General features: G+C 52.4%; 1 protein-coding gene across 1 annotated transcript; it reads right to left on the bottom strand.

The window, feature by feature from the left end:
- Positions 1-3,093: 3,093 nt before the first annotated feature.
- PGLYRP3 (peptidoglycan recognition protein 3) lies at positions 3,094-12,228 on the bottom strand (the record flags this gene model as incomplete). Its single annotated transcript, XM_081121857.1, has 8 exons — positions 3,094-3,293; positions 4,183-4,301; positions 6,711-6,909; positions 7,975-8,127; positions 9,342-9,460; positions 10,083-10,284; positions 10,889-10,996; positions 12,174-12,228. 8 exons carry the CDS (start codon positions 12,226-12,228, stop codon positions 3,094-3,096), a joined length of 1,155 nt encoding a protein of 384 aa, XP_080977983.1.
- Between the last annotated feature and the right edge of the window lie 498 nt (positions 12,229-12,726).

Here is a 12,726-nt window from a genome sequence, read left to right as displayed (position 1 = left end):
ACTGATATACTGCAGTAGTGGGCGGGTTTCAGGTAGCATGAAGACACTGGGATTTTCCACTCTGTAACAAGTGTCCCAAGAGCAGCCAGGCAAGAGCTGTCTCTGCTCGCCCCGCCCTGCCTGGGTGGATCTCACCCTCCGTTCTACAGACGTGTATGTGTTCCCCAGTGCACCAGGCCCTGCAGTGGGCCCTGGGGATACAGAGACCAGAAGAGGGCAGGCACAGCCCTGGGGTCCAGGTCAGGAGGAGAAAGGGAGGGGGGCAGGGATGAGCCACCAGAAACCCAGGCCAAGTCCATGGGCACCCAGGGGAGGGGGTGTCATTTCCAGTCTGGAGAAGCAGGAAGCCTTCTGGAAGAGCTGGTCTTAAAACCTGGGGGAATTGGAGAGGTCAAGGGGAAGCGGGGACAGTGTGTGCAAAGGCCCCAATATGAGCAAGTCTAGGAGGTGAGCCTGTAAATTGGCCACTGGGCTCATTCTGCAGAAAAGGGGAGGTTGGAGTGAGATTGTGGAAAGCCCTAAATGCTGCTAAGATGGTTTACTTTACTCTGCCGCAAAGGAGGGGCCATAAAATGATCTTGACCAGGGGGTGGTAGAAACTGTGCTGAGCTCAGAATTTGAGAGTCTCTCTCTTTACTTAACTCACTGATGGGCTTGAGCAGGTCGTCTATTACCTTTGGGTGGGCTTTTCTGTAAAACGGGGAAGAGGGAGGCGCTTAACCAGGTTAGTGTTCTATTCTGAAACCAAAGAAAAGTTCATTTGGCATCATTTGTTTTTTCAAGCTTACGATTGTGAAAAACAACTGACAAGATGGGCTCTAGACACACATGTGTGCGTGCACACACATGCACACACATGCATGCTCTCATGCACGTGTGCAAACGTGTGCCCTGACAGGGGCCCTGAAGGAGACATGTCCCTCCTCCTCCAGGGGCTCCCTCACACCTGCCCCACCTGCGGCCCAGCCGGCTCCTCCCTGCTCAGATACAGGTTTGGGTTCACCCTGATTTCACCAGCTTGCACCGAACTCCCTGGAGGGCAGCTGACACTGGTGCCCAAGAAGGTAAATCCCTCCTGCCACAGTCACACAGGAGAGTAGTAGCAATAATCACAACAATAGCAACAAGGTAACAATACCTCTGCCGACTTTAATGAAACCATTACTATGCACAAACTGTAAATTCTAAGGCCCTAACACATTTAATTCACTTCATTCTCTCAACAACCCTCTGGGGTGGGGGTGGGAGTTTAGAATGAACCCACTTTAAATGATTAAGGGGACCTGGGCAGGGTCTCTTTACATGAAGGAAGCAGAAGAGGCAACCGCAAGGAGTCTCCTTGAAAAAGCACTTGCCTGCTGCGTGCCCTGAGTTTACTTTTACTGTGTCTTTAAGGCCAATGAAAGGCACTTAATTTTGAGATGACCATATTGCAGACCTTGCAGTATTGTTGGTCTGAGGAGGCCTTGATGAGCGCCAATGGAAGCGGAAGAGCCCACAGCTCCCTTGTCCAAAGCCTGCCTGGGCCGGGAGCTGGGGGTGGGGCAGTGAGACCCCGAGGCCTGAAAGTGGGGTTTGAATCAAGAAGAGGAGCCCTGTGTTGCAGACCATGGTAAAGGCAGCTAAGAAATCTGAAGGGCAGCTTTTCTCATGAGACTGTTTCTCAGCATCTCACATCCACCCCGCGGCTACTTTCTGCATGAAAGGCTGTTAAACTCCCCCTCGGTGTTGTACGAGAAGGGGACACACTGGGGGCTGAGGAAGCTTGTGCCCAGCCAGCACCCAACAGGGCGGACCGGGCTGGCCAGAGCCTCTGGTAGAGTGACTTCTGATTCCAGGGCTTCTCCTCCTGGGCCCCTCCCCCGGACTGTGTGAATCAGCAAGGGGCACTGAGTCCCCAGGGCCTCCTTGACCCTCCCGATGACCTGAGGGCAAGCGACAAATGGACAGGATAGAGGGAATCCAGTGGATCCCAGGGACAGTCTTTGTGAAGCTGTTCACACCTGCCTTGCTGTAAGAGATGGAAAACACTCTAGAAGCAAAGACACAGTATAAACACTGAAGGTATGGTGGGCGGGGGGGGGGCGGAGTCCATGGTTCTGGCTCCTTCTATTTCTCTTTCCCCTTCCCCCTCCTTCTGTTTCCAGGTCAGGAGAAACCAGAGCAGCTCCTCGCTCCTAGTGAGCAGTACTAGCCTGCCTGGTCTCTCGGAGGGGTCCTCGCTCAGCCCCAGGCTGGGCCGGGCTGGCCCGGCAGGGGTGGGCAATAGGCCCTGGGCGGCTTGCGTGGACTCAGCCCAGGCCTGGGTCTGGAGGAGCGAACAGTCCCTGCCCTTGGGAGCTCTGGGACGATGGGACAGGGGAACCTAGAGACACAGCAACCGTTACAGACAAGTGACCAGAGCCAGCCCTGAAACTGGGAGGGAAGGGGAACAGAGAATGCGGGCAAGATGCGGGACTGTCCAGGAAGGGCTCCCCAAAGGGGCTGATGAGCACATTTAAAAGGGGAGCAGGGACTTGGATGGACTCATTCATTTATTCATCCATTTCTTCCACAAATAACTGTAGCATCTACTGGATTCCAGACACTACTGAAGGACTGAGGACACAGAGGTAAGTAAAACCGGACAATCTCCCAGGTCTGTAGAGACAGTAGACTCGTTTGGAAATAGGTCCTGAATAAGGGCTGCATCCAGGTGTGGACAAGTCAGTGTGTGAGCAGAGAGGAGGGGCAGGGGCACTGACCCAGGTCCGGTGTGAGGCTCGGGGCTGCCGGGCAGACGGCAGGGAAGGTGTGCATGCAGAGGGGCACAGGCACAGAGCAAGGAGTCAAACAGGGATCAGCCATTGTGTCACCAGGCTGAGGAGGTGGGCGCCCGGGGGAGAGGAAGGTGAGGAGAAGGGAAGGCTGGGCCAGGCTCAGAGGGCTGGGATGCCTCTACGCCGACCTGGGGTCCGCTAGCAGGAGAGGATCATACTAACCTGACATAGGAGGGACAGAATGGGGTGGCAGGGAAGGGACATGAGGTGTTGAGCCAGGATGGCGGGTGAGAACAGGGGAGGCCCGGCAGCCGGGTGGGGGCGGGGAGCAGTCTCAGAAGGACCTGGGGCCCCCTTGCTGTTTGAAGTGAGGCCAGGTGCTGATGATGTCGTACAAAGCCTTCCCAGGAGACAGGGCGTTGATGACATCACTGTGCCCCACCAGCAGGTAGTTGGGAGTCAGGTACCCCTTGTCCGCCGCACACTGGATCAGGCTCTGGGCTGCCTCCAGGGCTGCGGCATTGGGTGGCTTTTCTGCAAAACACATGTACTCCATCAGTCATCAGAGTCTCAAGGTTACTTGCTTAGGGCAGGGACAAGCACTTGTGTTCCAGGCTCCCTGTGCCTGTACCCCATCACCATAGCCGACACATTCACATCATCTGTGGCAGCCAGGCACAGAGATAACACAAGGTCAGTGTTCCCTGATTCCCCTTTGCAAAGCTTCTTCTGGGAAGTTCAGAACTGCTCTGGATGAGAAGCGAAGCAAGCACACCACTTCTGAGCAGGCGCCATGAGGCAACAGGGCACCGCTGACTGTCCACACTCTGCCATAACAGGCAGCGATGCTCCTCAACACTTTTGCCATGGTTACCAAGGAAGCGGGTGCATTTGCTGACTGAGCCATAAAAGCACCAAAGTTTGCCCAGCCAGCATGGCTCAGTGGTTTAGTGTCAACCCATGAATCTGAGGGTCATGGTTCAATTCCCCTTTAGGGCACATGCCTGGGTTGTGGGCTCGATCCCTGGTAGGGGGCGTGCAGGAGGCAGCTCATTGATGATTCTCATCATTGATGTTTTTATCTCTCTCTCCCTCTCCCTTCCTCTCTCTGAAATCAATAAAAACATATATATTTTAAAAAGCACCAAGTTTGCAAAAGATTATGTTCTCTCTTGCTCCATGCTTGTCTTGGGTGTGGCTATAAAGATAGATGCAACTGGGTATGGGGATGGGTGGACTTGGGGGAAATTTTCTGCCAGGGAGGGACTCCTGGATGACCTGCACCCTGTATTGAGTCCCTGAAAGCTAAAATGTACCCCTGACACTGTCAGGCACCACAAGGTAGCCTTTCCCCCATGTTCCCCAGACATTTTACATGCGGCTTCATCACCCGCACCCCCTCTGCCCCATGCCCACTCCTTACCTACAAAGTTGCCCATGAAGGCGATTCCTAGGGCAATATCGTTGTACCCGTAGGTGTGAGAGCCTTGGATCTGCCAGCCAACTCCTTCATACACACCCCCATCCTGGCCCACCAGGAAGCTAGGAATGGGCAAAGGAAAATGGGGAAGTCACTTTGGGAAGAAGAATTGGCTTCGTTTACTCCTTGAATGGTCCATTCATTCTTTCATTCGTGTATCATATATTGACTGAACGTCTCTTAGGTGCCAACGTGCACAGAGACAAAACAGAGAACCAAGAACAAAAAGACAATCACAGACTCTGAACCCGAAAAGTGAGGTCAGACAGTGACATGCAGTGATAACAGCAACTTCAGTCCACTATGACATGGCCATTCCCAGCCCCCCCCCCAATGCCACAGAATCTGACCCCTCCGAGGTGACACCAGGACCATGGACATGTATTTTTCTTCTGAGTTACACTGACCCTGTTGACCACTCTCTTCTTGAAATGTCCTGAGCTTCCATGAGCCACACCCTCCTGATTGTCCCCTGCTCTGGTGCTTCCCCTCAGGTCCCTCTGCCATCCCGCTCCTTTTCCTGGAAGGTGGTGCTCCTCAGGATTCTGATCTAGCCCCTCTCTCTTCTTACTCAGTGTGTTCTTCCTGGACAGCCATCCAGTCCCATAGCCACAGTTAGTATCTACAGAAACCAACATGCCCAAAGGAACTCAGCTTCTTCTGCAATTTCTTCAGCCAGAAAATTGGGCATTGTCCTGAAAGCCTCCCTCTCCCTTCCCCAGCCCCATCCGATCATGAATCATGACTTGTCAACTGGATCTCTCTTCTCTCTGTGCCCACGGCCACTATGCTGCTCCAGGTGACCCCCACCTTTTGTCTGGATTACTGCAATAGCTCTCTGCCCAGAGTTTGCCTCCTTCCAACCCATTATTGAAATAGCACCTGGAGTGGTTTTGCTAAGATATGAATCCTATCATAGGGCATGACCTTCTAGTTGCTCTCAAATAGAGTCAATCTGTCAGGACCCCCTTCAGGGGCCTTTGTGATGTGGCTCCTATTGGCATCTCCAGCCTCACTTCTCACCATTCCCCTCTGATAGCGACTTTTATGTAAGAGTTAAAGTTCTTCAGTTCAAAGATATGTACTCTGTCTGGGCCCCACACCCTAGAGCATGCTGCTCCCCTCACCTGGGTCACTCCTTGCCCCCCTTTGTCTGACTAACCCACACTCCTTATCCATGTCCCAGCGTGGAGGCCCCTTTACCTGGAGCCCTTCCCTGACACACTCACCGTCCCAAAGCCTTGGTAATGATTTGTCCTGGTCCTATCCTGTTCCCCACCCATCACAGTGCCTAACTCTGACTTGTCCTCACTGGTTTACTATCTTCTCTCTCCCCTCCATGGGGGAAGGAACCATATTTATCTTGCCGAGCACTGGGCACACAGCAAATACCCAATGAATATTGGTTAAAAAGTTAGAAAACGGTGAGTGAGGGGGTCCTTTTTCTTGATTACAATCCACAGCAGGATTGGAGATGCATCATGAGGCTGGAGGGTGAGTGGGTCATCACAACAAGCTTTGAAAGTCAAAGAACAGGGATCGAGTCCTTGACAACTGAATGAGAAAGGAAAACCTACATCCCTCAGCTTCAGGCATTTTCCATTTAGGATTTTCAGATGTACAGTCTGATCCCTGTTCTCTGTGCTGAGCAACCATAGCAAGGCTGTGGACAGTCCTGCAAAGGCCGGCAGCAGCTTCTCCGGCTTTCAAAGGCTACTTTTACCGTGAGAGTTGAGGGACAGGCAGCTAATCCAGAACAAGACACATATGCAAAAGCGAACCCACCTGAGACTTTTGCAAAAGCTGTTGTGATAAAGTCACAGATGAATGATTGCTATTTATCATCCTTTAACCCTGCACCCCTTCTATGAAATTCCAAGGCGTCTTCTATTTAGCTTCTGCCATTCCATTAGCTCAATGTGTTTCTTTGTTATAGGCCTGGCATTAAAGGAACCATAAAAGAACATTCCTTTCCACTCTATATCTTCAAGTAGATATGGAACTGTTGTCCCAATTGTAGAGATGAAGCTAAAGGGGCCCAGAGAGGTTAAAAGCTCCTGTGTGTGTATATAAAATGGAGTCAACAGCACCAGAGACATTGCAGAGGGAGCAAGTTGGCATTGGGCCGGACCGGGGGAGAACCTGTGACTCTCAGTGGCGGGAAGGGATTACATAAAAAAGGCGCAGACCTTCAATGGTCTTCCACAAGGGCCTCACAGTTTTGCTTTATTGCTGTTGCTTCTAATGTCTTCTTTTCAGAGTCTTCCCTCGAGGAGAAGAGGCCCAGGAGTGATAACTAACCCTTAGCTATGCCTGAATGATAGTCCAGAGTTTTGCACGAATAAAATACAATGTCTCACGTAAAGCACCTGGCACAAAGGAACGGCTCAGTGAACACTGGTTCCCCCCCCAGCCTTCCCTCCCATGACCTTGAAGAAGAGGACAGTCACATTCCCACCGCCCCCACTTACTGATAGCCAATGTCGCAGAAGTTCAGTCTGTCCATGTGGTAGGACTGTGTGTCTCGGACGCGAGTCTGGCAGTCCATGGGCGTGTCACAGGGTGTCCCAGCCGTGTGGATGATGATGACGTATTTGGCTGGGAGGTTCATTTTAGGGCAGTGTGTCTCTCTGGCTTCCCAAGCTGCCCGCGTGATGATGTTGGGACAGGCTGCGGTGGGGTGAGAAACCAAGGCCTGGGAACGCGCAGCGCGCACGGGGCAAGCACCCCTGCAGGCTGGCTGCTCCCCAGCCTCCCCGACCTGAACTCAGCTGTGGGGCTCTGGGACAGGCCAGATGGGGTGTCTGGGTCACGTGGCTGCAGCCAAGGGACAGAGGCAAAACTCTACAGGCTCTGATTAAGCTATGGGACCAGCGTGTGAGCAGAAGGGAAAGGACTGTTGACCGTACAGAGTCGTGGTTGTTTCATTCAAAAGGCAAAGTGCGCCTACCTGCTTGAACATGCCTTGAGCATATGTGCAGGTGTGTGTGCTTGTTATGTAATAGGACCAACAGGCAGAAATCAGTGTCTCTGAACCAATCACATGTATATGGAAGTAATCTGAAATCTATAAAGCACTCTACCAATGTGAAAAGATTGTCATGATTGAAGATGGCACCGATCTGAAAGCCAGACAAACTTTATTTAGAGATTTACAATTTTAGATAGGTTAATAAAAATTATCCTTGCCCTGGCTGAGTGGCTACAGTTGGTTGTAGGGTTGTCCTGTGTGTGTGTGTGTGTGCGTGTGTGTGTACTCACATAATACACACTAATACATACATACATATACGTGCGTGTGTGTGTGTTTGTGTGTCTACTGCCTCATTACCATGCTTGGTTTTTCTCCACAGCCTTCCTGCCATCTGACATCATATGTATTTTACTGGTTGACTTCATTTTTTTCTTTCTTCACTGAAATGTGTAGTTTTGTCTGTTTTGTTCACAGCTGTATCCTCAGTACCTAGAAGAGTGTCTAGTATTCAATAAATATCTGTTGATGGAGTGAAAGTGTGTGTACACGCCTACTTATGTCAAGAATGGCCCCATGGCTCTATCATCCCAGGGGGAAGGAGAGGAAGGAGAGGAGGCCGGGAAGGTACCCTTTCAGAATTTTCGGAATCTCAGCATGAGGTATTCTTGGTCTAAGAAACCAATGAACACCAATAGGAAAAAAACCTTCCCTAATGCTGGGGTGTCACTGGGAGAAGGGTGAGGTGGGATTGAGGACCTTACCTTTCCTGGGCATCATTGGCTGCTGATGGGGCAGGCATGCCTCTCCTTTCAAGAGAAGTGGCTGAATATACCTGGGTGACAGGTGACCCTTCCGGATGGCGTAGAAGATCAGGTCCTCTGCAGCTGATAAGGCAGCGGGGCTGGGACTTCTGCCTGAAAGAGGAGGACATGGACCGTCAAACTGTCAGCAAGAAACTCCAACCTGGTCTAGACCTGGAGGGAAGATAAGGTGAACGCCTGAGCCTGAATAACTGGTGGACGGGAAGAGAGGAAGCTGGTCCAGGAAGAGAGGAAGCCAGGACAGGGCGCTTAAGAGGCAAGGATCTACTTGGACAGTTCTCGGAGCCAAGTTGGTGACCTCTTTCAAGTGCCAAACTACTTTTATCCACTCCATCTCTGGGTGGAAGAGCTGGGAGGCAGTAAAAGCTACATGCAAAGGGCGGCCCACCTGACCAAGTCAGGGATGCCCCAGCATGGAGAGAAGGGTGACAATACTTACTTAGTACCTCCCACAATCGGGCATGTGGCAAGGGCTCTTTTCACCCATTAACTCATGTAATTCCCACAGAAAACCTCTGAGGTACATGCTGTGACTAGCCCCATGAGCAGATGGGCATCCTGGCAGGTGCCAGTTATTTATCTGTTAGCTCTCCTCTGTTTTGCAGGGGGCTAAAAACCTGCAAAGCAGCCCGGATGGCGTGGCTTAGTGATTGAGCATCGACCTATGAACCAGGAGGTCACGGTTCGATTCCCATCCAGGGCACATGCTCAGGTTACAGGCTCGATCCCCAGTCGGGGGCGTGCAGGAGGCAGCTGATCAATGACTCTCTCTCATCACTGATGTTTCTCTCTCTCCCCCTCTCCCTTCCTCTCTCTGAAATCAATAAGAACACATTTTTTTTAAAAAAAAAACCTGCAAAGGACATTTCTCGGGCTTCCTTGCCTGGAGGCTTCTGGCTGGGTCCTTGCAATGAGGGGTGCTGGAGGGAGAGAGAAGCCATGCTCTCCTGCCTCTGCCAGGTGCGGGCTCAGTGCCACACAGCCTCAGATGCCAGAGGTGATGGCAAAGCCGTGAGCTCAGGCGCTGGCAGTGGCTTCAGCAATCTCACAGGAGTGCAGGCCAGAGAAGAGGAAGAGGGCGTGAAGGGTGCCATGGCATAGCGTTCAAGCGGGGAAAGAACTTCGAGAGAGCGTGACGTAGACTGAAGGGAGAGGAGCGTGGGGAGCATTGGAGACCTTGCTCCCCAGCATATGCGGTCAGTTTCGTCCAAATAAATTCTATAAAAATTTTATAAAGAAGAGAGAGGCGTGTGAGACAAGGAGTGTATAGACAGCTCTCAGCAGAGGGTCTGGGGGTTGGCCATTACCTTCCTTGGTGCCAAAGAAAGCGAAGCCCAGGGAGACGTTGCTGTAGCCCTGGGTGTGCAGGCCTTGGGCGCTCCAGCCGACACCTTCGTACACCCTGCCATCGTCCCCAACCAGGAAGCTGCGGGCAGGGAAACGTGGACTGAGTGTCAAATCCTGGTAACGGGAACCCTCCCACCGCCCTCAGAGGGGAAGGGTTCTAGGGGCTCAGGAGAAGTACTGCGCTTCAGTGACCTAAGAGGGGGAGCGAGGGGGGTCCCCAGTCTACACTCCCCAGACTTCCTTACATTTTCTTGTGACTTTGCTTACGTGTGTTCCCCAGAACCTCACTTCACAAATACTCCTGCAGCTCAAAGTGGAATCTGAGTGTGTGACTCTCAAGGACCTGAGGACCTAAGTTTAACAGCCTCCTGCCCGTTGCTCGAGCGGCTGGGAGGGGCTGCTGGGGTGGTCATCGTGAAGCCCCCGCACACTGTAATGTTCTGCCAGCTGCAAGGGCGCTGCTGTGGCCCCGGCACGGCCTCCCGTGCTTCATCCCAGGAGCTCCCAGAGTCCAAGGCCACATCTGAATCAATGGCTCAGGGCCTCCCTCCTAATGACCCCGGAGGATTTTGGATTTTGTTTGTTTGCTTGTTTTAACATTTTGTACTTATTTTTTAAAAGTAACATAAGTGGGAAGATGGGAAAATAGCGAAGGGCTGGTGGGAGGCCCCTTGGAGGGTAACTGCAGTGTGGGCTCTTACTTGTAGGCCACGTCACACCAGCCTTTGTTGTAGACAGAATGGGACTGAAGGTCCTGCAGCTTCTGGCTGCAAACATTCTGCTCCTGGCACTCCATCCCCCCGAGCTGGGCCATGATGACATAGGCCACAGGGGGTGTCAGCTGGGCCCTGCAGGTCAGCGATCTCGCCCCCCACTCCTTGCGGGAGACAATGGTGGGGGCACCTGCAAAGGGGACGGAAGGATGGCATGTGGCAGCTCTTACCTGCTTCCCCCAGCCCACTGCCTTCTCTTGGAGCACCTCATGTGGATACCTTAGGATTCGCTGTCCTCACTGGTACTGCCTCAGGTCTCTGATTGTGTCTTTTGTCTGGCCCTCCCTCACAAAGGTGACTCTCTGGAAAGTCTGTCACTCTCCTAGAACTAGGGACACATGGGTCCAGAGCCCACAGGGAGTTCCATGAGCATCAGGTATGTGTCTCTCTCTTTCAGATTAAGTCACTGTGGGCAGGACTGAGAGAGCCCCACAAGACCCCCAGGCCGCCTGAGGCTCCCTGTCTGTGTCCATCTTGGCGCCCCTGGGAGCTCTCTGGTGACAGGATGTCTCCACCCTCCTACTGAGAGCTGGGAAGAGGGGCTTGTCTTTTCTCCCTGGGTCTTCTCTCCTTCCTGGACCTCACCTTTGCCTGAGGACCCAAGACAATCCATCGCACTCTTTGGCAAATGCCCCTCTTGGGGCTCCACCCCACCCCACCCACCCAGCTGCATTGAAATCCTGAGAAACATTCTGGCCACCTAAGAAGCCCCACCAACCCCCAAACCAGCTCACCATTTCGACCCTTGCGAATGAGCTGCGAGACACCATAAAACAGGTCCACAAGGTGCTCTGACACTTCTCTGGCTTGGGATTCATTCCAGGAGAACTGTGGGGAATCCCCTGCGAGGGAACATTGCGCTTGGTGCGGGTCCAGGGAGAGCACCTGGCCCATCCCAAGGCACGGCTCCACATCCCTGCCCACAGTTCACAGCCTCTCGGCCTCCACAAGTCCCCTGACTTCCTCTAAAGATGTTTCTAGCCTCACCCTCCCTCTGCCTCTCACATCTGTGCCAGTGAGGCCTTCATGTTCCCACCCTCCCCTACCTCCCCCATTCCAGGGGCTTTGAAGTCTCTCTGTCCCCTTAGCTGAGCAGCTCAGCTTTTCCCAGGTCACCTGCTTACCTATTAATAGATCAGAATGTCACATGCCAAAATGGTCATCGTCATTTTGAGCTAACACATATACATATATTGTGCCTATTGATCCAGACAAGTTTCTTGAAATATAGAAATTTTCCAACTATGGTGACTGCCCTCACACACTGGATGTTTTAAATAAGATTACTCGAGGGTTAGTCATTACAGACGACGTGCCTCACCCCCCTCTGCCTGTCCAGCACCTGAGGTCATGGGAGCAATAACCACTAGAACCAGCAATGTCACCAACATCACTTCCCACAGGCCAGCTCTGTAGGTGGCAAAGCATTTTCAAGGGCACTATCAGATTTGTGGCTTAAAACAACTGTATAAAATAAGCAAAGCAGATTAACTAATCCCTTTACACAGATGAGAAACAAAGGCTCAGAGAGGTTAAGTTACTTGTCTAAGATGATACAGGTTTTAAGCCACGGACTTGGGCTCTGACCCAAGCTGTCTGTCCCTGGAGCCATGTTCACAACCCCTACACTCTGCGGCCTCCCCAAAGTTGTCAGACAACCTTCGGCAACTGACCTTGTGGGGTGACGCTGGACAGATGACCTTGCCACTGCCACAGTGTGGCCTGTTTCTGTGTCTATAAGACAAGGTCAGTAAGGGTCTCCACTAAGGCTGAGATCCTTCCCTATGTAAAATCATCAGGAACATACCCATGACTGTGACACTGAGGACGGGGTGTGCTGGGCAGGCTGGAGAAACTGAGGACTAGAGCCAATCTCAGCGGGGAGGAGGGGCCAGAGCCGGGCTTGGAAGGGGGATTAGGACTGGGGGAGAGGAGTGACGAGCCTGGAGAGGACCGTCTGCAAGTGAAACCAGCTGGGGCTGATGCCGAAAGCACTTCTGACCCGATGAAAAAACTTACCCCAGGCCTCGAGGCTCAGAGCTGAGAAGACAAGAAGCCACAGCAGCATCCTCATGTGGTCCCGGGACACCAACGAGAAGAGTGTGGACGGCAGCCTGGGAGAGACACTGACAGTTAATCCAGCTGTGCTCCCTCTTCAAAAGGCCTACCCCACTGCATGGCGCCCCGTCTGCCTTCCGGCCAAGCTGTGGGCCTCCTCAAGCCAGCCCTGGCCAGGCTCCTCATGGTCCCCAACACAGGGCCTGACCCCCAGCAGGTGCTCAGTACAGGTGAGGGCCACCATCCTCACCTACCACCTGTTACTCCTGGTCCCTCGGAGGAGCACGGTGCCTTATCTTAGGCCTTCCAGTATAGACAATAACAATTTCTAAAACCCTTTAGTAGCTGTGTAAATATTTTCACATCTAGTGCTATAATTTTATATTTAATCCTTAAAAATCCCTGTAAATATTATTAACCCCTCTTTTATAAGTGAACACACTGAGGCTCAGGAGCAGTAAACTATAAGTAGGGGCACTGGCTTCATCCCCAGCACTGTTTAAGAGTCAGAGGT

Source organism: Miniopterus schreibersii (genome assembly GCF_964146895.1).
Source record: "Miniopterus schreibersii genome assembly, chromosome: 19".
Classification (NCBI taxonomy): Eukaryota; Metazoa; Chordata; class Mammalia; order Chiroptera; family Miniopteridae; genus Miniopterus; species Miniopterus schreibersii.
Note: the sequence above shows the minus strand (reverse complement) of the source record. Positions and strands in the feature narration are given on the sequence as shown.